Raw genomic sequence first — 25,975 nt, forward strand, 5'->3', positions numbered from 1 at the left:
TGTATATCTTAACTGAAGTGAAAAACATATTCTCATTAATAATCCACACACTTTTGTCACTTTCTCTGTGTTTTATGTAATGAATAAAATGGTAGTTAAGTATATTCCTGAGTGGATTTATTTGGATAATTTCAGATATTGTATGGTTTATAGTCTTGGGTTAGGCTTAATGTACCACTAACAGTTTGAATGAGTAGAAAAATATTCATATCACACTTCACTGAATTTACCATAAATTACTAACCTGGGAACTTGGGGCAGTCTGAATTTCAGACAGTTCCAATTAGCTGAAACTATGATGTTTACCATAGAAGAAATAAACAATGATACAGAAATACTTCCTGGCATTTCTTTGGGATATACCATATATGACGACTGCAGTTCTATAATTCTGGCTATCCAAACAGCAATGGCTTTAGCAAATGGGCAGGAGGAAACCATTTATACAAATGAAATTTGCACCAAACTGTCAGCAGTTGCTATAATAGGACATTCTGGCTCATCTTTAAGCATTGGGAGTGTTACAGCAACCAGGGCATTCAACATACCAATGGTGAGTAAAATAAACATACTATAAGAAATGAATATTAAATTGTTATAAACCAGAATAATAAAACTTCATAAATTTAAAACTATTTGCTTACACAAAATAAGATGCTTATGGTACAGCTGGAAAAAGTACAGTCGCATATACATAAATAAGGTACTGCACATATTAAGATAAGACCTATTGTCTGCTTTTTTCCGTAAAAAAGTTACTTGCACAATTTTTTTTTTTTTGCCATTAATATAATTTGTGAAATATTGCTAAGTCAGTGTTCTTATATAATTCAGGTAAGTTATTTTGCCACTTGTGCCTGCCTCAGTAACAGAACAGAATTTTCAACATTTTTCCGGACAATTCCCAGTGACTACTACCAAAGCAGAGCCCTGGCTCAACTCATAAAACATTTTGGATGGACTTGGATTGGCACAATAAGAACTGACAATGATTATGGTAATGGCGCCATGGCAACATTTCTTCAAGAGGTTCAGAAGGAAGGTATATGCATTGAATATACAGAAGCCATATACAGAAATTACCCAAGAGAAAGAATTCTAAAAATTGTTGATCTAATTAAAATGTCATCTTCAAGGGTAATTGTAGCCTTTACAACAGCCATAGATTTAGAATATTTAGTTAAAGAGCTCCTGCTTCAGAATGTTACAGGACTGCAGTGGATAGGAAGTGAAGGCTGGATTGCAAATAAGAACATAATCACTGCTGAAAGTTATAGTGTGCTGGGTGGGGCGATTGGTTTTGCAATCAGAAATGCCCTTATACCAGGACTTCAGGAGCATCTGTTGAGAGTAAAGCCATCAAGTGCAACGGAACACACTGTAGTGAATGAATTTTGGGAAAATATATTTGGCTGTACAATGGCCACACAAGAAAATACTTCAAATTCTAATATGTGCACAGGAACGGAGAATTTAATGAAAGTGAATAATTTGTACACAGATATGTCAGAGCTAAGAATTCCCAATAATGTTTACAAGGCGGTATATGCTGTAGCTTACGCATTACACCATCTTTATTTGAGTCAAGACAACAAAGGACCTTTGGAAAAGCTAAATATTGAGCCATGGCAGGTAAATAGTTTAATTTACAAAATTATTTTTAGAATTTTCAAGTACTGGATAGCACAGAGGCATGGTAGTTGACTCTAAACTTCATAACGTCAAGAACCAGGATTCAATTCCTGTGGAATTTGACTGACTGTTCCCTTATTTCTTCAGCTCACTGTCATATGTGCATTTTGTATTTCAATGATGATTCTGAACTGGCCATATGTGGCTGTAGATGATAATTTCTGTCTTGATGGAGATTATCATGTAGCATTACCATTACACAGCAGGAACATTTTGTTGTGGTATTCTGTTCTGAATTTGCACAGTCTCAGTTGAGTTGAATAACTCCAGTTTCATCAGTTTTTATGCACCACCTTTAATGACTGCATAAGTTTGCTTTTAAGCATATGGTTTGCACATTGAACCCCAGCTGCTAATACAGCTTTTGTTTCACTTCAAGTCTGATCTGGAAAAATATATGTAGTAAACAGAGTTATAGTCATAGTGCAGAATGAATTTTACAATGTAATTAATGATCCTCTTGACAGGTTTTGCATTATATGAAAAGAGTTAACTTCACAACAAGGAATGGAGAGAATGTCTATTTCAATGAACAAGGTGATACAGCAGCTAGCTATGAATTAATTAACTGGCGCTTAAATTCAGATGGAATGGCACATTTTGTAACCGTTGGTCTCTATGATGCCTCTCTACCAGAAGGAAAGCAATTTGTAATGAATAACTTTGCTATTGTTTGGGCAAGAGGTCAAAAACAGGTAATGGTACCAAAATTTTTAATTCTGCTTCTAAAAACTGGAAAACTGAATGAGTGTGAACTATTTTGTGAAACTAAGCATTTTCATTTTTGAATATGACTTCCAATTTCTGAAGATGATTAGGTATATTGGGTTGCATGGTGGAGCAGGGTTTACCATTACTGCTTCATATCTCAAGTAATACAAGGATATTTTGCAATGTTGTTATTGGTTGTGCTAATGTTTCACTTTCCCAAATGGGTCATTTATTTGAAAAATTAAGTTTCTGTTCTAACACCAGAGCTACATTATAAATGTTAGTATAGTAATTTTAATATTTGTTACTGTGGCCTTGCTCAGACATGGTTCCCATCTACTTTTCCCTAGCCTTTCATCTGAAGCTCCTAGAATAGGAAAATGAATGGAGTAATTAATACTTTTTTGATCAATGTTCTCTCAGAGTGTTTTCTCCTTTGTGTATCTGACTTTTTCAATTTAATATTTAATATACAATTTAAATCTGTTTTTACTCTCTAATATTTTATATATAATTTAAGTCCATTTTTAATTAAAATAGCACTTTCGTATATTGTATGGTTAATTTCAGGAAAAACACCCTCTGGTAACTAAAAGCAATATCATTCTCTTATTCTAAAAACTTCTTACCAGTTTCTACCAAGAATGGAAAAAAGTAATAATTTCATTAAACCTTTGGAAATAACTTAACACTCTATTTTTCTAAATCTTGTGTTTATATCCCTATTGTTAACAAATTAAATACGAATTTTGCATATGTTTTTTTCATTTTCAAGGTACCACGTTCAGTGTGTAGTGAAAGTTGCCATCCTGGCACTCGCAAAGCAGTGCAGAGAGGTAGGCCTCTCTGTTGTTTTGACTGTATTCCATGTGCTGATGGGGAATTCAGCAACATATCAGGTAGGAAATAATCTCTTATAAGGTTATTTTGAGTTAGATGTTGCTCACTCTTTCAGATAGGAATCACTTTTCTTGATGATGACCAAAAGAGAGGCTCTTAACTGTGACACCAGACCAAACTCAAACTTTTCTTCATTTCTCACAGATTGTTGCCTCATAGCACTACTGGCCCAGGATCAGGCCACTTTTTCTCAAGAATGTTGGAATGACTAATTTTTCATAATGTGATTAAATGCAATTGTTTCAGGTTTAATTTAAACCTGTTCTAAGCTAATATCTGAATGAGCTGATAGTTTTTGTGAACAATATATTTTTTCAGCTCTAAAAAGTTTTTTGATAAATAAAAAAATATGTTAAATGCCATATAAATATTTGAAGTATTATGTACATAATATAATCAACATCTAGAAACAGGAACTGGGAGGGTAGGTAATACTCTGAGTGCTCAGTTAGGAGGAACACTGTCTCATTAATTAAAAAGTATATCTCAGATGAATAGCGGCTAAGCCAAAAAAAGAAGACATTGAGACTAGTTATGGGTGGATTGAACCAGACTACCTATTTTATCACCTCAAGACCAATTCATGAGGTTTCCAGCAAACCCCTTTCTGGAAGTACGTGTAGGTGCTTTCTGCCAAACTTTCTCACAAAACCCATTTACCTTTACTTCTCAGTTCTTTTCCTCCTCTCCCTAGCTCAGTCTTTCTCTCCATGTCATTCTCTTCTTTTCCACATACAGTTCTTCAGATTCCATCTGTCCAAAATTACACCATTTTCATCAAAATGTTATTTTGTCTCATAAGTACTTCATAAGTACTTAACTTCTTCCGTATGTAAGTAGCTTAGGTTGCATCCATAACATTTGATTTACCTTTTTTCCAAGACTATGTCTAGCCTCAAAAATCAAGCATACCACAAATTGTCAACAACATGACATTCATTTTAGTGTATGCTGATATGCATGAAAATGTTTAGCACTGGTATGTGTATGTACTGTGTATTGTAATGATTAGATTGTATTTTGAACAATATGTTGTGATCTTTTTTGCTCTGTAAAATGCCTGCTGATGTTCTTGCTGCTTTGCATAGCATTGTTGCATTGACACATAGTCAGCCAAAAATACTTCCAGACATCACGTATTAAACTGAGTGGAGCGTCTTAGGCTACCTTCCACATTTAAGGCAAAATATGAGACTAACATATGTAATAATTCAAAGGTAAAGCTACACCACAAAACTCTTATCTCCTCTTTTATTTGCTTATGGCTTTTGTCCTTTTATTAATCTGCTTGATTCTTTAGTTAAGCTAACATTTTTATACCCATCTTAGTTTAAGTGAAGTCAAGAACATTGCATGAAAAAATATTATCACATTTTATTATGCAAAGATGTTCCTGGGAATTTTCTTTCCAAAGTCATTAGATATATCACATGGACAGCAAAGCACAAAACTAAATATGTTAAAATTAATGCATGAGAAATTTTATAAGCACAGTGTAAGGGTCTATGTATGGATTTCTTATTGATATCACATAATTATTATTATAGTAACTGTGTTGCTTTATTTTGTTTGTTTTTCTACAATTATTAATTTATTTTTACAGTATATTTACTTTAATACTATTTACAGTATATAACTAATGGTTACTGTTTATTTAAAGGACCATTTAGTTTACCCTCATGACCTGAATGAGTCATAAAAACATAAAAATATGACAAAGGTAGTAGGTTTGAACACAAGTGATTATTCTTCTCTGTACCATTCTTCACAGATTCAAGCAACTGTATGAAGTGTCCTCCAGAATATAAATCCAATCAACAAAGAGATAAATGCATCTTAAAAGAAATGGAATTTTTATCCTTCTTTGAAATTATGGGAATATTACTAATTACATTTTCATTTTTTGGTACATGCTTGACAATGACTATAGCAGTCATCTTCTTTTGGCACAAAGATACACCAATTGTGAAGGCTAATAATTCAGAGCTAAGCTTTCTACTGCTGTTCTCTTTAACTCTGTGTTTTACCTGTTCGCTTACCTTTATTGGTCAGCCTTCAGACTGGTCCTGTATTTTGCGGCACATTACTTTTGGGATCACATTTGTTCTCTGCATTTCCTGTGTACTGGGGAAAACAATTGTGGTGCTAATGGCTTTCAGGGCCACACTGCCAGGCAGCAATGTTATGAAGTGGTTTGGGCCAAAGCAACAGCGGTTGTGTGTTTCAGCTTTAACATTCATACAGGTTTTAATTTGCTTTCTTTGGTTATTTCTGTCTCCACCTTTCCCTGTTAAAAACATGGAATTTTATAAAGACAAAGTTATCTTGGAATGTAATTTGGGATCTGTAGCAGCATTTTGTGCTGTTTTAGGATACATTGGGTTGCTCTCTGTCATATGTTTTTTACTAGCCTTCCTAGCCCGCAAGCTCCCAGATAACTTTAATGAAGCCAAGTTCATCACTTTCAGCATGCTGATATTCTGCACTGTCTGGATAACTTTTGTCCCTGCTTACATCAGCTCTCCAGGAAAGTACACCGTAGCAGTTGAGATATTTGCTATTTTGGCATCTGCTTATGGTCTGCTTTTCTGTATTTTTACTCCTAAAATGTACATTATATTACTTAAGCCTGAGAAAAATACAAAGAAAAATCTGATGGGTAAAATTTCCTCAAAGTCAATTTGAAATGCAGCTGATCTTCGGCACAGACCTTCAAAATATACATTAATAAAGTGAACAAAAATGCTATGTTAAATAGAAGCATTTATTGCCTGTTTTCACACTCAGTTCATTGAGCTCAGTGGTTGCTACTATCAAATACTGTGGATAAAATTAATTGAATTAACCAACACACACAGAGTTCGATTAGTTTGCTTCACTCATTTGTCTCTACAACAAGGAGTTTTGACTGATTGTCAGATTCTGATTGACAGTGATATGCAGAGGCCTTTTGGTGGGCAGTAGCTCAAAAGGGGTAGTCACTAGAACTGATCATTATAAACAACGTATGACCATTATTTATCATGTATGAGACTTTCAGTAAAGGACTTATTATAGTATGATGCAGAATCCTGAAATGAAATATAAATTAAATTTAAATATGTTACATATCTTAAAATATTTCAGTAACAAAAATAAAAATAAAAAAAAACTTTTTGGTTTGTAGGCTTTGTCAACATTTGGGGTTTTATAGCAAAAACTACCATTTTACTCATGTTCACTACCTATTGTGCTGGAAGAAATGGATGAACATGAAGAATTCAGCACCAAATTAAAATAAAAAAAGACATATGACCTTTTTATTTGTTTTGCTGCCTAGTTATTTATGTGTCATTTCAGCCCTCTAATAAACTAGAACCCTGTTCAACATTGGCTCTTGCCTTGTGACTGATTATATAAGGTGTGGCAAGCGGCTGGGGGTGGTACCCAGCCAGGACGCCCAGAAGGACCGGAGGAGGGCTTATACCTCCAGACAAGGTGGCGAGGTGGCGACCGCCCTGGTGGCTTTGGGGACCACGGGAACAGAGCTTAGTAGCTTAACTCTATAGGGGCCCGTGGTCACCGCCAGGGGGCACTCCGATGACTGTGGAGCCCTGGCCCTCAGCACTTCCGCCACACCCGGAAGTGCTGGGGGGAAGAAAACCAGGGACACCCGGAGTGCTTCTGGCTGCACAGCCGGCACTTCCGCCACACCTGGGAGTGCCGGCGGAAGGTTATTGGGAGGTACCTGGAGCATGTCCGGGTGAGCTTAAAAGGGGCCGCCTCCCTCCATTCGATGGCTGGAGTCGGGTAGAAGAGGATGGAGCTTGGAGAAGAGAAGTGGAGGCGGACCAGACGAGAGAGAGAGGCATTGCGAACAGGCCTGGACTTTGTGGGTGATTGGTGCAGGGGCACTGGGTTGTGTGTGGCATATTTGTAAATATTGTAAATAAAGCATGTGTGGTGACTTACAACAATTTCTGCCTGTCTGTGTCTGGGCTGTTCCCCACAAAGGATAGGCATTCCGTTTCCATTTATTTCAATAAGCAGGGTTCAGAAAATGGATAGATGAATGGAGGTCATTTTAACATTGACTAAATTATAGACATAATTTACCAAATCTTGATTGAATCAAAAGTGTGGTGCAATTGTATTTACAAAGAATATTCTTAGGAAACTGGAAATAATAAATCCATTTAATAATACTGCAAAAAGTAATCTAAGTATAAAAATGAAGAGATCTGGAATTTATAAAGGACTAAAATAAGAAATGTAGTATATGTTTCAAGTTCATATGCAATGTAATGGACAGCTGGGATTCTTATCCGGCTGGGACACCTTCTTAAGGGAAGAACCAGGGGTAGGAGCTTGCACAGGACAATACCTCCCCTGGAATGACAAAGTGCAGTCCCCCCAGCTTGCTATGGTACCACGGGTTTGAAGCTCAACCCTGTAAGGGCCCGTGGCCTCCACTTGGGGGCGCATGGGGGCTGGGCCCTTCTTTGCAGGGCTGCTGCCCACACACGGAAGGAGATTACAAGACACCTGGAGCCCTTCCGGATGCTGTAAAAAAGGGGTCGCCTCACTTCAATCAAGAAGTTAGAATCGGGAGGTTGGAAAGACGAAGCTTGAGGGAGGAATGAAGGGAGAGAGAGAGAGAGAGAAGGCACAGTACTATGTGCTTAATTGTACTGGACTGCACTTTACTGTGCTTTGTACTGTGCATTGGTGGTGGGGTACAAAGGGAAAGCGTTTCCCACATCACAATAAAAAACAATCAAAAAATATTTGATAAAAAGACAAAACTGATAAAACAATTAATAAAAAATATACAATATGAAATTTGAAAAACAAAGGATTACATGAAAAAACACATACTTAAGCTAGGAATGTAACCCTGTTTGAAAAATAACACTACCATACCTCAAACTTTGATTTTGGTTAGGAACTGATTTTTGTTAGATGCACTTTTATGCATCTGCACCGAACTTTTTTTCTGCTGATTTTGTAAGTATATTTTGGTTTTATTTGTAGATAGTTTGCAGTCTCATTTTCAAACTCAGCCAAAACTTTGATCATGTTTTTGCTTGCTCCTCTGAATTCATTTAATCTTTTATTCTTTTTTCCATTTTAAACATTTTTTTCATTCCAAAGTGTACACTACATATTTTATCTGGTGACTCCAAAATGAAGATGTACAGTATACCCTGTGATAGGCTGGTGTCCGCTCCAGGGCTGGAACTATTATGAATGAGTAAGACTGCAAGAAACAATGCTTTATAAGCACTGCTTAAAATGATTAACCATGGAAATGACAATGCAAAGATAGATTAGCGATGTGCTAGATAGATAGATAGATAGATAGATAGATAGATAGATAGATAGATAGATAGATAGATAGATAGATAGATAGATAGATAGATAGATAGATAGATAGATAGATAGATAGATAGATAGATAGATAGATAGATAGATACTTTATTAATCCCAAGGGGAAATTCACTCTATTCACTGCATACGACAGTGCTGCACCGCTTCTGTTAAATCACAAATCAAGTGGTTGTTCTTTTGGATATGAATTCAGCTCAACTGCTGCTGAAGCTAAAACTGCAAATTGTTAGTTAAAAAGATTGCTGAATTCACACCTGAACTTTTCTATGGCACTACATCAGGTAATGCTGTTCAGCACATCATGGCTGAATGTTTTGCTGGTATTTTAGAAATTATTGGAAAACATATGAAAGTACTTTTGGAGACCACAGGACATATTTGTGCATACACCAAGTTGGTTCATATTTATCTACCCTGTCATTCATTCATTAACATTGTTTCTAAATCTTCTCTTTCTACTTTAGTATTTAGTTACAACCAATTTCATCTCAGCCAAAAGGTATGAGATTTTTATTCAATAATCTTATTGTAAATGTTTTTAAATAATTAGAAAATTTTCATGTACTCAATGACTTCTTAAACAGGTTTTGTGTGACACTTTCCAGATTAAGTGTCCTATGACATATATATTAACATGTTATAGAAGTCAGGCGTACATCAATATTTGCTTTTCTCTAATTGCAGCAGCAACGAGCAGCCAAATTATGATTTGCTTACTTGAAAGTTGGCAAAAAACTAATTGCCAGAAGAATCTGTTTGTATAGAATATAAATGGTTGAGATCCATAATTGCTCATTTTCTGGACTGTTTTCATTATTATGTTTACATCAATATGCATATTTTAAATTTCATCAGCCAGATTTCTGCACATCTTTGTATTATAATATAAAGTGACTTTTTGAAAGATATACAGCAAAAATAAAAGAAAAAAGTCTGAATATGTCTAAAAACAGCAAAAATGAAAGCGTTTTTATTCCAAAAATGAAAGGAAAGGAAATTATATCCCCACCTCACTGTTCATCGTGCTAATACATGCACCCCACTTAAAATAAATTTAATATATGGTACAATACAATTATTTCACCATTGTGTGCTAAGCTATTCATAGATGATAAAAACATATACAAGTGGTACATTTTGCTGGATGGGCAGTGAAGAAATATGGGGATACTGTCAAGAACACTGCATTATTTAATATTCGTGCAATCAAAATAATGAACCAAGACTAAGTAATATAGGTACAGAAAGAAACAATTATGAGGAATCTAATAGTCAAAATAATGAAACATGCTACAAAAATATCAAAACTGCTGATTCAAAAACAAGGCAAAGTTGCCTTGTCAAAGACCACTGGATTATGTTACTATGTCTCGTTGGTCAAACAGTGGTACTCTTTTCACAGATCAATAATGTTATGCCTTAACTTCATCGTCTAAAGCACAGGTGTCGAACTCCAGTCCTGGAGGGCTGCAGTGGCTATAGGTTTTCATTCTAACCATCTTCTTAATTAGTAATCAGTTTTTGCTGCTAATTAATTTCTTTGGCCTTAATTTGAATTAACTTGACTCAGGCTCCTTTGTTGTTTCTTTTTCCTTAATTAGTAGCCAAATAATGGTGAGATAAACAACAACCCGCCACATGAGCAGCTCACCACATTACCTGAAAATAAAGAAAGGTGAAGGTCACAGTAAGGTTGATCTCTCAGGTCACCAAAACCTTTTGCCGATGTTCTTAGAAAAAACAGAAAATCAACAGTTTTGGAAATTCTGCTGTGGCAGAAAGAGAGTAATAACAAGCCATGGAATTAAATAATGAGTTTAATTAACAACAAGAATCTCCTTCTCATTAGTGAAGTGAAATTGGTTGGAGTTTGAAACCCCAATTTAGGTGGTCATCTGTTGGCTCGTTTCACATCTCATTTCTGTTTGGCTGTCATTTAATGAAGAAAAGAATCAATTCAGAGGACCGAATCCTTAAAAACAGTGCTATTAAAATGAAGGGAAATAATTTAATTAGCAGTGAAAACTGGTCACTGATTAAGAAAAGGGTTAGAATGAAAACCTGTAGCCACTGAGGCCCTGCAGGACTGGAGTTCGACACCTGTGGTCTAAAGCCAACTTCAGCTGTTTACCTATCAAAATTATATAATTATTGCAAACATATTGGTGGCCTCTACATCGTCATTCCTTAAGATTAAGAATAAGATAAAGCAGCATTTTAACTCCACTTAAAATATTAATTCTCTAAAATCAGTACTGATTAACTAATTTATTTTAGCAATATTATGTAGAGATGCATATACCTAATATGCTATATTTATGTTTCTAAACTGAAACTGGTTCAGATAATATTTCAAAACAATGGGAAACTGTGGTATTTTTCCTGTGTCATGATCAGTAAAACCACACTGCATAAAATCTCATTTACTCCTCTAATGAGAAGGATATTTGACCATTGCTGGCAACAGTTTCATACTGTATAATACAATACTGTTGATATTATCATGCAGTCATACCATCATAAGGCAATTTGACTGTTCAGTTCATTTCAGTCTTTCTCATGTGTTGTCCAGGCTTTTTTGTTTTTGTATGTTTTTCTGTACATGCTAACAGTTTGTACATTATTTAAGCAGGTAGGTAGCTGATGTCATAATATCTAATAAGGAAAATTTGCAAATCTTAATTTTATATGCATTTAGTGAACAGACTCTAGGTAGGCAGAGTTGTGTTGTGGTTAAGGCTTTGGAGCTCAGTCCCTGATGTTTTGGGTTCAAGTCTCACTACTGAACTAGATGGCCATGAGCAGGCCACTGATTGTATCTGAAATGTTTTAAGTCTCCTTGGATAAAGGAGCCAACCAAATAAAATATACATATATATGCACATACTATGTTCACTTTTTCAGAAATGATAACCCTTCTTATTTTTTCAGTTTCTGCTCGATTTTCATTACTAGTCGTCCTGTGGTCTGAATAGCTGCCATTGTCACATACCACAAAATATGAAGAGGTTTTTTTTCTTAGAAAGCTGTAAAATTTGCATGAATGCTGTAATTTAGTCAAGTCCTTATTGCTTATGCTGTATTTAACCTGTATATGAAACTAGTTTACAGATTAGTCTAGTAGTTTAATTTCAAAAGGAAAAACCAAGAAAACCTAAAATATTGTACTGAATCAAAATGTATATGATCATCTCCTTTCCCATACTCTCAGATTCAGAGATCAACATCCAGGGCTGCATAATGAACATCACAAAAATAAATTACATTACTCTTTACTCAACAGACAGATAATGTGTGAACATTTTTTTTTCATTTTCTATAATGATACTAGTGTCCCTGATGGCACGATTGTGATGTTTACATTCTGAAAGTGGTTTACCTTTAGACAGGTTTCAGAATTACCTTTGAGAATTAATGTATTGGAGAAAAAAACAAATATAGTAAAAAATCTATATAAAGACATGGTTTGTTCTACCTGCAGGCACTATTCTGAAATGTTTCACACTGTTGTGGTGTTGATTGCAATAGTTGTAAGGGCAGAAGAGCCGCTTTGTCATTTACGAGGTCAGCCAACAATGCTTCAATTTTCAAAGGATGGTGATGTTATAATTGGTGCAATATTTTCATTTCATGATATTGTGGAGGATGGAAAACCAAATTTTACGTCTATGCCTAAACCACTAGTATGCAAAAGGTAAGGTTCAAAACAGTTATATTGAATCTCTTATATAAATCTGTTTTATCAGGTAATGTCTTAATTTATGTGTAAGCTGTCAGATGAACAGTGTGCTTATTGCTTTTTGTTGCTGTTCAAATATCTGTCACAAATTCTAAAATAAGTACTGGAGACTAAAAAAAACAACAGATAGTGATATAATATGTGAAAGATTTATAAGAAAAAATTTTATTTACAAGATAAATATTCAGGACTAATAAACATAATTCATAGTGTAGTATTAATTATGAATAAGTATATAAATGGAGTAGAAGTTTTTGTTCCACTTTTTTTTCTTAATTATAGTTCACAGCATTATGGCTGTTACAAATATATTTCACATACAACATATTTGCAAATATAATATTATAAACTGAAAGCTAGATGATCAAATTTGCCTGTATGCTGGTATAGTGGTGCAGTGGTTAGCACTGTTGCATCTCATATTTTAATCCCACATCCTAAGCGCATACAGAGTAGGTTGATTAGCAGCTCTAAACTGGCCCTGTGTACTTGATTGTATTTTTTGACACCAAGATTTATTTTGATGAATTTCATAAAACTGTTGTAAAAAAAAAATCTAAAGATAGATTAAGACGATAAATATTCACCTTGTTGTACATTTATCTGCACATTTTTGTTACAGCTTAAACCTGAGAGAATTTCAAGTAGCTGAAACAATGATTTTAGCTGTGGAAGAAATAAATAACAGTACAGACATTCTTCCTGGTGTAACTCTTGGATATAAAATCTATGATGACTGCAGTTCAATGCCTTTAGCTATTGGAGCAGCAATGGCTTTAATGAATGGACAAGAAGAAACAATGGTTCCTGATAAGTCATGTGTGAAATCATCTACTGTTGCAAATATAGGACTGTCAGAATCACAATCAAGTAAAGGTGTGGCCACTGTTATTAGTCCTTTTAATATTCCACTGGTAAGAAAAGTCAGTACGTTGCATACACCATAATAATCTAATATATGTTAACACTGAGGAACACTGGGGAGCACAAGTTAAAATTTTGACATGGTAAAAAAATGAATACTATAGTTCTGCTGGTGCCCGTGCTATGACTTGCGAGTGTGGCTTTGTGAATGTGGTACAACTGATTTTTGTTTCATCCAACTCTGATTCTTGTCTTTCATCTGTTTATGAAAAATACTGTTATAGTACCCATAAATCACTTTTATTTTATGTATCAGCTTTCACTTTGAGCAAATTATAGTGTGTTTTGCAAGGAATACACATCAAAGCTAGTGATTCTGTCATTTAATGCCCCCATTTTATTCAGTGATGTGCAAGTAGTTATTGGATACATTTTTCTGCTTGATGCAAATTATACTTCTTGAATCCATACAAGAGGTGCACATAATTAATGATTTGTCTTTTTATTTTTGTTGAAAAAGTGAACATTCTTATTTTTTACACAGGTTTGTTTATAATAGGAACATAAAAACTACATTTTCCTCCTGTCTCATTATAAGTAGATTTATTTGTTTTGTTGAAAGGATGATGTTTTGAACCAAAATGTTAATTTTCTAACCAATAAAAACGTGTGTACGGTGTATTGTTAAAATCTGCTGAGCTTTAATATTTTAAAATGGTTCCTTGTGGTACTTGCTCTTATTGTGGAACACAATGAAAGAACAAGTAGTACCTGTTTTTAATTATTATAAAAATATAAAAAAATCCTAAAATAATAAAATATTAATCAAACATTAGAATAAGAAAATTAGTAAAAACACATTGTTTTCTTAACAGATAAGTTATTATGCCACATGTGCTTGTCTCAGCAACAAACACGAATTTCCTAGCTTTTTTCGAACAATTCCAAGTGATTCCTTTCAAAGCAAGGCCTTAGCACAACTTGTAAAGCATTTTGGCTGGAATTGGATTGGTGCAATCAGAAGCGACAATGATTATGGAAACTTTGGAATGGCAACTTTTCTGCAAGAGGTCCAGAAAGAAGATGTCTGCATTGAATACTCAGAGGTAATCTCCAGGACTTATCCAAGAGAAAAATTTCTTAAAACGGTAGATGTAATAAGGAAATCAACATCAAAAGTTATAGTAGCTTTTGTAGCATTTAAAGATATGGAATTTCTGGTAAGAGAACTTGTCTACCAAAATGTTAGTGGCATGCAGTGGATAGGAAGTGAAGGTTGGATTTCTACTGATCAGCTAGCAACAAGGGAAAATTACAGAGTTCTTGCTGGAACTTTTGGATTTGCTGTTACAAATGGATTTATAAAAGGATTACAGGAATATCTCCAAAATGCCAAGCCTTCTTACATTCCTGGAAACACCGGGTTAAAAGAACTATGGGAAAGTACTTTCAGTTGTGCCTTGGCACCCGAAAATAATACTAGATTGGCAAAGCCATGTACAGGGTCTGAGACTTTTCAGAATGTAAACAATCAATACACTGATGTGTCTGAGATCAGAATTACTAACAATGCCTATAAAGCAGCTTACGGAATTGCTTATTCGTTACATGACCTCTTCTTTTGTAAAACTGGCAGGGGACCTTTTGCTAATAAGACTTGTGCAAACAAGGCAAAAATTGAGCCCTGGCAGGTAAGTAGATTTATGATCATCATCATAAAACTAAAGATAAAAAAATGTAAAAGTTTTCTTGAACAATGACTACTCAAAGAATTTGCCTGTTCCTTTTTTGAAAGGTTCTACATTACATGAAAGCCGTTAATTATACAACCAAAAATGGAGAGAATGTTTACTTTGATGAAAATGGAGATCCAGTTGCCAGGTATGAAATAATAAACTGGCAAGTCAATGAAGAAGGAGTCATAAAATTTGTCACTATTGGTCTCTATGATGCATCTCTACCTGAAGGTCAGCGATTTATAATGAATAACATCAGTGCTGTTTGGGCAGGAGGTCAGAAAATGGTATAGTATACACACTAATATTATGCTTCTTTGTTATTTGTGCATTTTTCAGTATTTTTTAATAATATCTTAATATTACAGTCAAGTGAAAATGCATTTAGTATCATTGTAATTTCAAATATGATTAATCAGTACTAACATGTGTTATATTATCTACTTCTAAAATCTTTCAAATTCTTTTCCAATATTTCCTTTGCTGCCTAGGTTCCTAAGTCAGTGTGCAGTGAAAGCTGCCCTCGAGGGACTCGAAAGGCTGCTCAAAAAGGAAAACCTGTGTGCTGTTTTGACTGCATTCCATGTGCTGAAGGTGAAATTAGCAATATAACAGGTAAATATAAAACAGGCACTGTGGTTATATCCCGCTTAAAACACTTTGTGGAAGAAAATGTGGTCTTTGTCTGAAAATTCTCATTAAAATGAATGGAAGACCAGATTAAGATAATTGCAACAGACAGAATATTAATAATTTTACTGTAATGGGAGGAAGTTAGTGGAAATTATGGGCAAATATGTCATAAAATTCGGACATGCTTGCAAGCAGACATGGCACAATTCCATAAATTAACCTTGGAAATTTCATTTTGGTCAGAGTTTATGAACCTACAAAATTAGTTGGTTCATTATGTTTATTATAAGCAATTAATAAAGCAGACTAGATGTGTGGATGAATGTGTGGGTGGAAGGATGGGTGGATGGATGAATAAGCAACATAGGCTGTGGAACAATACTCAGATACATTCGCGGTAAGACCCTTAATTAGTGTTTCAGTTTTAAAAGAATATCATGCAACATACATCCTTTTGCAATCATTTAATGTTAGTCTAAACACAATAACAAACTACAGTCATGTTTGTTTATTCCAATATTAAAGTGCAATTGTTGTTGATGTGAATTTTTTAGATTCCTTATAAAATTTTCTTACTATAAGTCTATGTGGACCACCAGGCTGGCACCGCCAGCTGAACCTGACATAGACACATGTGGGACACAAGTTCAATGCACACTCTTGATTTTATTTTCTTTTTCCCTTGTGGGAAACGCCTTCCCCGTTCCCCACAAGTATAACACAGTCCCGGCACAAGCACAGTACAAACAATTAATCCCCTTCTTTTACTCTTTTCCTTCACTCCTCGGGTCAAGCTTCGTCGCTCCTCCTCCGGACTTTGGCTCCCTGAGTAGTGGCTGCTGGCTCTTTTTATAATGCACAAGGAAGTGCTCCAGGTTAGGGTTAGGGGTTGGCATCTAGTGTCCCAAAGGGAGGTAACGCTCTGGCCACACTTGCTCCCCCAGTCCTCCTAGCGTGGAGGCATCCCAGCCGGGCAAGAGCCCTGGCCGCACGCTACAGTCTAATAGAAGCAGTAAGTAAATGTATAAGTGCTTAAATCATGCACAATTATTGTCATCACTTATTACATCTCTAATGGTAATGTGGTGGACTAGGTAACCTGTTGATGCACTTAAAGTATATGAGACTATCAAAAGGGACTATTCACATTTTTTAAGTGATGACATACAAATCAGAAATCTTCAGGGTCCTGCTCTGTCAGTTGTTAAACATGATGTGCTGTCACAGTGTATTTTGCAATGAAAAAATACTTTATCATTTTGTGCTCATAGGAATTATTAATGAATGCTTTGAAATCACTAAAGTTTTTTTTTTCGTCTGGTGCCTCTGGACTCACTGGTATGACAAAACCTCAACATATGATATACCATTTGATGTGTCTTGATGTCTAGTTATGCAAGATGTCCCCTCGTTTTTGGTCATCTAGTCCTGAAAAAAAAGGCCCTCATTTTTAGGCAAATTGTGGACCATGTTTTTGCAGGAAATGACATCCTTATGTTAAAGAGTAAACCAATTGGTGTCTTCATCAAAAATCATTAGCTGGACTTGAAGTTGTGCTTGCCACATCAGCCGACCCCAAAGGTTCACCCTGTAATGGGATAAGGGGTCAAAGTTACTTCTTTTCAAAAATTTTTCAAAAAATGGGGATTGGTAATATAGGCACGTGGAGTGTTGTTTTATGCTATTTTGAGGTTGCTGATTATAAATTTGAGAATAATTTTTTGATTTGATTCTTTACTAGTGATCCTAGCCCTCCTCCCAGAGTATTACAAATGACCAATTTTAAACATAGGCATGTGATATGTTATTTTTAGACTATTTCTAGGTCCGCATCTATGAATATGATGTTAGTTTTGATTTTAGATCCTTTACAAGGGATCCATCCCGTAATGGGCCTCTATCAGAGGGTGAAAAATGACAAATTTCTATTACAATCAAGGATATTTAGACTTCAAACATTTGAATTGAAACACACATTTTAGTATTTAAAATATCTGATGCAACTATTCTTGTTTACTTTGTATTTCTACCTCATGAAGCAAATCATTACATTTTTTATGAACATGCAAGATTTGGGTGGCTTACGCTAAATTCAGACTCTTTTTTTGTTTCAGATTCAAATGACTGTGCTAAGTGTCCTTTGGAATACAAGTCCAATGAGCAGAGGGATCAGTGTATCTTGAAAGATATTGAATTTTTGTCATTTGGAGAAATTATGGGAATGTTACTTGTTACGCTTTCACTTCTTGGGACTTGCATAACAATGGCTGTAGCCGTAGTTTTTTTTCATTACAGAGACACTCCAATTGTTAAAGCTAATAACTCAGAATTAAGTTTTCTGCTTTTATTTGCATTGACTTTGTGTTTCCTTTGTTCAATTACTTTCATTGGTGAGCCATCAGAATGGTCCTGCATGCTACGCCACACTGCATTTGGGATCACATTTGTGTTGTGCATTTCATGTGTTTTGGGGAAAACAATAGTAGTCTTAATGGCATTTCGGGCTACACTTCCTGGCAGTAACATAATGAAGTGGTTTGGACCAACCCAGCAAAGGTTAACTGTTTGTACTTTCACACTTATCCAAGTTGTAATATGTAGTATATGGCTAATAACAGCACCTCCTTTCCCAAACAAAAATATGAAATATTTCAAAGATAGAATCATTCTCGAATGTGATTTGGGATCAACATTAGCCTTTTATTCTGTTTTGGGGTACATCGGGTTTCTCTCTGGGATGTGTTTTGTGCTGTCTTTTCTTGCTCGCAAACTTCCAGACAATTTTAATGAGGCCAAATTCATCACTTTCAGCATGCTCACATTTTGTGCAGTTTGGATCACCTTTATTCCAGCCTACATAAGCTCCCCTGGAAAATACACTGTTGCTGTTGAAATATTTGCAATTTTAGCTTCAAGTTTTGGCTTACTCTTTTGCATTTTTTCTCCAAAATGTTACGTTATTTTACTGAAACCTGAAAACAACACCAAAAAACATTTAATGGGCAAAACATCTGCATAAATTGTGTAATTATAACCTGCTTTATTCTTAAGTAATAATGTTTTTAAACATTGTAAGAAATAACCTATATTGTAAGGGAAATCCTCAACTTTCAAACACCTGACCAATGATAATCCCTGTTTTACAACTATTATATTTCATATGAAATAGCTCCAAATATTGCCAGTTTAGACCTGCATGCCCCAGTTCCTCACACTTTTGACACATAAAAATTCAGCAGGTATTAAATGAACTGTACACACCCCTGTTATGCCGCTCCGGGCTTGCAAATTATTTTGTAATCTTTATTCATACTGAAAATTTTGTTTTGATCCAAAATATTACTTAAATACAGTATGTACATGTACTATATAAATACGTATGAAATGTACTTAATTTATGGCAGCAGTTTTGAAATTTCCTGGAATAAAACTACTATTTATAAAAATGGATTTTTTAAGAATACTGTTTTGGCTCACAGTATGATTTTCCATCTTAAAAATGCTTTATAGAAACCAATGGGTAATACAGTCAGTAGAGTTTGCAAGCATCTCTGTTTGGGATAATGCTTTCTTTGTTTGGTGCAGGGTTATAATTACACACTGTAAAACTTGAAACTGTACTCTAGGAGGGTATCATAGAAATTCCAATCAGATTTTTGACTTGATTCACAAAAATGTGAATAGAAATAACTGGTGCAGTGGTACCGCGGGTGACTCAAAGTAAGAAGACCCAGGTTCTTGTTGCAGATGTTCTCTGTGTGGAGTTTCCATATTTTCCAAAAAAAAGTCCAAAAACTTGCAGATGAGGTGAACTTGCGTTGCTAACTGAGCCCCTGATGGTGTGGGCATGCATGTTTGTTTGCCCAGTGATGGCCTAGCACCCTTCTCAGGTGTTGTTCCTGCCTTGCTCCCTATGAGGTGCTTCATGGCCTGCCCTGTATTAGGGAGAGGAATGGATGGTATAGGTAGACAAATAACACACAATTATAAGTTTTGTACTTCTTTGGACATTAATGCTTTTACATAATGCTGTTTTCCATTCTGTTTTGACCGTTATTCTTTTTGCATCTGTTGAAGGGACAGGAGATAAGTCTACCAGTGTGAAGGGTCAGGTGGCCATATCATGATATACTTTGGCTTAAAAACACAATAAAATGTTGACTTAAATGTGTTAAACAGATAATAATATATATATACTTTCTTTAAAGCTTACTTATGCAACACTTGTATACAAACTCAATCCATAGAGGCTCACATTGCCTGCAATTTTTTTGTTCTGAAAAATTCCTACAATTCTACCTTAACTGTATTTAAACATTGACAACTTCAAAAAAGAACACACTACTACCGTATAAATAATGTTGAATGCTAAAGAGTTGCAACTGTTTTAGTGAAGTTATTATTTGTCATTATAAAGCAACAGATTAAATAATAAAGACCGAATAAGGAATTCAGTTCTAATTTGATAAAACTTTACTCATAATTTATAAATGTATATAAAGCTGAGTCAATTTTGTTGAGAAATTATGGACTGATCCAAAAAGGTGGAAATAAGTTTGGAATCCAGCAATACTCTTTTGGTACAACAACAACAACAACAACATTTATTTATATAGCACATTTTCATACAAAAAGTAGCTCAAAGTGCTTTACATAATGGAGAGAAGAAAAATAAAAGACAAAATAAGAAATTAAAATAAGACAACATTAATTAACATAGAAAGGAGTAAGGTCCGATGGCCAGGGTGGACAGAAAAAAACAAAAAAAAAACTCCAGAAGGCTGGAGAAAAAAATAAAATCTGTAGGGGTTCCAGGCCACGAGACCGCCCAGTCCCCTCTGGGCATTCTACCTAACATAAATGAAATAGTCCTCTTTGTAGTTTGGGTTTTTCACGGAGTCACTTGATGCTGATGGTCATACAGACTTCTGGCTTTTAATCCATCCATCATTGTTGGAACATCATGGTGCTTTGGGTAGATGTCCAACAGGACATCGGAAAAGGAAACAGAAGAGAGAGTAGGGGTTAGTACAGATTTTGAATGAATAGTTATTATAATGAATTAGATATACAGAGTATCAGGATTAAATTACAGTGAAGTTATGAGAAGGCCATGTTAAAATAATGTGTTTTCAGTAGTTTTTTAAAGTGCTCCACTGTATTAGCCTGGCGAATTCCTACTGGCAGGCTATTCCAGATTTTAGGTGCATAACAGCAGAAGGCCGCCTCACCACTTCTTTTAAGTTTTGCTCTTGGAATTCTAAGGAGACACTCAGTTGAGGATCTGAGGTTACGATTTGGAATATAAGGTGTCAGACATTCCGATATATAAGCTGGGGCGAGATTATTTAAAGCTTTATAAACCATAAGCAGAATTTTAAAGTCAATTCTGAATGACACAGGTAACCAGTGTAGTGACATCAAAACTGGTGAAATGTGTTCGGATTTTCTTTTCCTGGTAAGGATTCTAGCAGCTGCATTCTGCACTAGTTGCAAACGATTGATGTCTTTTTTGGGTAGTCCTGAGAGGAGTGCGTTACAGTAATCTAGCCGACTGAAAACAAACGCATGAACTAATTTCTCTGCATCTTTCGATGATATAAGAGGTCTAACTTTTGCTATATTTCTTAGGTGAAAAAATGCTGTCCTAGTGATCTGATTAATATGCGATTTAAAATTCAGATTACAATCAACGGTTACCCCTAAGCTTTTTACCTCCGATTTGACTTTTAATCCTAATGCATCCAGTTTATTTCTAATAGCCTCATTGTACCCATTATTGCCAATCACTAAGATTTCGTTTTTTTCTTTATTTAATTTGAGAAAGTTACTATTCATCCATTCTGAGATACAAGTTAGACATTGTGTTAGCGAATCAAGAGATTTGGGGTCATCAGGTGCTATTGATAAATACAGCTGTGTCATCAGCATAGCTGTGGTAGCTCATGTTGTGCCCTGAGATAATCTGACCTAATGGAAGCATGTAGATTGAGAAGAGCAGTGGACCCAGGATAGAGCCTTGTGGAACACCATATAGAATATCATGTGTCTTTGAGTTATAATTACCACAACTAACAAAGAATTTTCTCCCTGCCAGGTAGGATTCAAACCAATTTAAGACACTGCCAGAGAGGCCCACCCATTGACTAAGGCGATTCTTAAGAATATTATGATCAATGGTGTCAAATGCGGCACTCAGATCTAAGAGGATGAGAACAGATAAATGGCCTCTGTCTGCATTTACCCGCAAGTCATTTACTACTTTAACGAGTGCAGTTTCTGTGCTGTGATTTGTTCTAAAACCTGACTGAAATTTATCAAGAATAGCATGTTTATTGAGGTGCTCATTTAACTGTATAATGACTGCCTTCTCTAGAATTTTACTTAAGAAAGGCAGGTTAGAGATGGGTCTATAATTTTCAAGAGCAGAGGGATCGAGATTATTTTTCTTAAGTAGGGGTTTAACTACCGCAGTCTTAAGACAGTCTGGGAAGACCCCCGTATCTAATGACGAATTTACTATGTCAAGAACATTATCACTAAGCACGCCCGATACTTCTTTGAAAAAATTTGTTGGTATTGGGTCAAGGGCACAGGTGGAGGGTTTCATTTGAGAAATTATTTTATGTAAATCAGGTAAATCTATCCTAGTGAAAGACTTTAATTTGTTTATTATGGGGTACTGGGGTTTAGGAGGATCCTTAGTGTTGGGGACATATACTATGTTATTTCTAATATCATTAATTTTTTGATTGAACACAAACTTGCCCTACTGTGGCCTTGCATGGATTGATATTAAATAGTAGATAGCATGCAACTTTTTATAATTTACATTTCAGTCTCAATAACATGGGATTTTACATTGCATTCCTAAGCCTGATCCCACAGTATACAGTATAGCATATCTCAAAACATTATCATCTTTTTGTAAAAACACAAAACATCAGGCTTTTTTATTTGAATTAAGGGAATGTTTCTTCTTGAATCTTGGGTAAGAACAAAACAGTATTACCCATAATATAACATTTCTATTAAAGTTGTACAAAATCCACTGCAGACAATTTCTCACCTCAATCTGTCAACTGCAAAAATCATCACTGCTCATTTTTCAGTCATCGCACAGTAAAGGCAAGCTTGTATGAGAAGAAAGAAAAAGAATAAAACATCCAGCAACACTTGGAAACAATCAAAAACAAAGAACAGTTCAAAATGTTTCTATACAGCTCAGTGACAATGAAATAGTTACAAGAGTTTTATTAATACTTTTAAATACTGTAAACATTATGCATCATTTAAACTCAAACTTGGTTGATATGTTTATAATCGAATAAATCATTATTCTTTAATACACTTTGTAGTTTTTGTAGTTTGTTTTCTAATATGTTGCATGCACCAACCATTTAAATTTGATTTTTCAGTGCATTCTGACAGAATGACCAGGTAAGATGACAATGCTACATGTTCTCTTCAAGGAATTGTCATCTATAGTTGCCCTCCAGTTCTTTGCAAGGTATTAGTTTCTGATATTCTAGGAGTCAGGTCCTTCAACAATGCAGAAGATGTAATGTAATTGATGAGAGGAAGATTTTAATAGGATTATTCCATGCAGGACTAAAACATAAGAAGTGTATAGATTTGCATCACAACAGCGTATCAGGAAGTTGGTGCCCATCAGAATGTATCTGTACCTAAATTATGAATTACTTTTTTTTCTACATCACCAAATCTAAGAATGTATGTGAAAGCATGAACAGCAGTAATAATACTTATCTGTACAGAGGATCCACCTGACTTCTTTCCTATTTTTCACATATTATTTTGGTCTTCCAGTTCTGAATTTGTATTATTATAACAGTGAAATTTGATTTACTAACACTAGTGTTAAAGACGTTCTAAGACAATGCATGAAAATAGTTGACTAAATTCATCCACTTGTTTCACATGATAAATAGATAGTTATGATACTGATTGATTTTTAGCTGTTATCTCTTATGAGTGATTTCAGTTTTTTCTTAAAATCAATAATCATTTTTCTAGATTTTGCAATATTAACTTGTAGAAAATATTTATCACACAAGTTAACAAACTCAACAACCACAGGACCATGACACATTTCATTCTTATTAAGTAAGCTCAAAATCTGAAATAGGCCATATTTTACCAAAAGAAATAAAATAACTGAAAGAAGATACTCAAGTGTAGACTGAGATGACTAGGATAGAATATCAGAAAGGCAACTATTCATTTCCAGTCTTTATGTCTTCACTATTAAAAAGTCAATCAAATTCATATTCAAGCTACTTTTCCTGGTGATGTCCTTGGTGTCCATGCTGAGCTGCGCAGACTGTCCTCACAAATATTTTAAAGCTCCTGCTGGAGAATTCCCAGATGTTCCCATACCGGCCCATTTTCTTCATTTATTGGCCTACCCCAGAGGACGTCCTAGCTACACAACCAAACCACATCAAATGGTTTCTCTTTATTTAGAGAAATGCTAGGATTCAGTGGTCGGAGATCTTTCCATATTGTTGGACCCTTTCATGGAGAGTAAGCCCAGCAACATTAACCAGTAATCTAATTTTGGCATGTTGTACTCATATCAATCTTAGTATCAAGTCGAATTGTTTATTTGTTATCAAATCTTAGGGAAAAAAACAGATTGGTTTCACTTGATTTGATTATATTACAAAATGTACTTTGTCTGAAAAATATGTAAACATATAGAAACACTTCTCCCTAATGCAAATATTGAGCTCCCACAAATAGTCCATCAGTATACACACTACATATACAGTACATATGGTCAAGAGGTTTAGATTTATTTGACCTAGTATTAGAAATGGACAAAAGACATGATCTAGGTGACTTTGACAGTGGTATGCCTATTGGTGGCAGATATAATATCTCAGAAACAGCTGTCCACCTGGGATTTTCATTCACTGCATTTTCCAGGGTTTTCAAAGAACAGTTCAATAAACAAAACAAAAAAAAAACTAAAAGAAAGGCCACACACACCAAAATAATACCACTTTAAATCATTGACATATAGAAGGGCATCACTGAATGTACAGCCCATTTAGCCTTGAAGTAGAATGGTTACAGTGCTACTAAGCTACAATGACAGGACTGTTGCCTGGAGGAATTTCCATTGATCCATAATGCCTCATGTGAAAAATTTAGGATGGTGATAATAGTAGAAATGTACGGGAAATGTAATTCCAATTAGCATCATTTGAATTCCACAACATACCTAAGCATTCCTGACACTGTATTCATACCTTCTTCAAATGTCCCATTCCATGTTCCAGCTGAATGGCCTACAAAGAAAACAAATCTCAGTCGATTAGTGCAGCCTTAGGGTTGTAGTGGTAAACAAGGTTTACAGCATTAATATATACCAGAAGTATCTGCTGGGACTTTGTGATGCTATTGATTCTGCATGGACCTAAATAATTAGGGAACATTTTCAACACCTAATTGAATTCATATTTCAAGGAATTCAGATTGTTCTGAAGGCAACAGAAGGTTCTGCCTGGTTCACTTTGCATGCTGTTGAACTAAACTGCATTATAGTTATTATTGTTATAATTAATATTAAAAAAAAATATTAAAGTAATATGTATATCAAACATTTGATGGTATTGGGGTCAACTTGGGGGACCCCTAGAGCCCTCAGAGAGGGGAGATAAGTATATAATGGTCCTGGTAGATTATGCAACCCGAAATCCTGAAGCTGTTCCATTGCACTCAGCGACAACCAAGACTTTACCAAACACCAGATTCAAGGCCAGTCCAACACAATCCACTCTCACTCACAGCAGTGTGATGCCCGTAGCTGGCATCAAGTCCTTGAAGCTGGGACATCGATAGGTATAGTCTAGGAGGGTATTCTCCGTACGTCACTTAAATCATCCAGGATCAGAAGCCTCATCTTGGATCAGCTAATAGCAGTTAAACTCAGTTTGAAAACCCACACAAATCGCTCCAGAAACTCCTTTCTTCCTAGTGCCATACGACTTTTCAATAACAAATATCGGAGATAATGATTAAGGTTTTGATATACTGTATATCCTGTACAGGGCGGCACGGTGGCGCAGTGGGTTGCGCTGCTGCCTCGCAGTTGGGAGACTTGGGGACCTGGGTTCGCTTCCCGGGTCCACCCTGTGTGGATTTTGCATGTTCTCCCCGTGTCTGCGTGGGTTTCCTCATGGCACTCCGGTTTCCTCCCACAGTCCAAAGACATGCAGATTAGGTGGACTGGCGATTCTAAATTGGTCCTAGTGTGTGCTTGGTGTGTGGGTGTGTTTGTGTGTGTCCTGTGGTGGGTTGG

The 25,975-nt window shown here is 35.4% G+C and overlaps 2 protein-coding genes across 2 annotated transcripts; both read left to right on the plus strand.

The window, feature by feature from the left end:
* Positions 1-262: 262 nt before the first annotated feature.
* On the plus strand, positions 263-6,075 carry LOC114645392 (extracellular calcium-sensing receptor-like). Its single transcript, XM_028793251.2, has 5 exons — positions 263-553; positions 835-1,632; positions 2,160-2,387; positions 3,179-3,302; positions 5,075-6,075. The coding sequence occupies exons 1-5, from the start codon at positions 296-298 to the stop codon at positions 5,986-5,988; spliced, it is 2,322 nt and encodes a 773-aa protein (XP_028649084.1). The 5' UTR covers positions 263-295; the 3' UTR covers positions 5,989-6,075.
* Positions 6,076-12,171: 6,096 nt separating this feature from the next.
* On the plus strand, positions 12,172-19,057 carry LOC114643238 (extracellular calcium-sensing receptor-like). Its single transcript, XM_028791865.2, has 6 exons — positions 12,172-12,367; positions 13,035-13,326; positions 14,152-14,967; positions 15,072-15,299; positions 15,504-15,627; positions 17,760-19,057. The coding sequence occupies exons 1-6, from the start codon at positions 12,249-12,251 to the stop codon at positions 18,662-18,664; spliced, it is 2,484 nt and encodes an 827-aa protein (XP_028647698.1). The 5' UTR covers positions 12,172-12,248; the 3' UTR covers positions 18,665-19,057.
* Positions 19,058-25,975: the final 6,918 nt, after the last annotated feature.

Source organism: Erpetoichthys calabaricus, chromosome 2 (genome assembly GCF_900747795.2).
Source record: "Erpetoichthys calabaricus chromosome 2, fErpCal1.3, whole genome shotgun sequence".
NCBI lineage: Eukaryota > Metazoa > Chordata > Cladistia > Polypteriformes > Polypteridae > Erpetoichthys > Erpetoichthys calabaricus.

Excerpts from the sequence above, each read along its gene's own strand:
- LOC114645392 (XM_028793251.2), top strand. The coding sequence starts at position 296 with ATGATGTTTACCATAGAAGAAATAAACAATGATACAGAAATACTTCCT. Across the intron at positions 2,388-3,178 it reads GGGCAAGAGGTCAAAAACAG|GTACCACGTTCAGTGTGTAG; the intron begins GTAATGGTACCA and ends TTCATTTTCAAG. Across the intron at positions 3,303-5,074 it reads GGAATTCAGCAACATATCAG|ATTCAAGCAACTGTATGAAG; the intron begins GTAGGAAATAAT and ends CATTCTTCACAG.
- LOC114643238 (XM_028791865.2), top strand. The coding sequence starts at position 12,249 with ATGCTTCAATTTTCAAAGGATGGTGATGTTATAATTGGTGCAATATTT. Across the intron at positions 12,368-13,034 it reads AAACCACTAGTATGCAAAAG|CTTAAACCTGAGAGAATTTC; the intron begins GTAAGGTTCAAA and ends TTTTTGTTACAG. Across the intron at positions 15,300-15,503 it reads GGGCAGGAGGTCAGAAAATG|GTTCCTAAGTCAGTGTGCAG; the intron begins GTATAGTATACA and ends TTTGCTGCCTAG.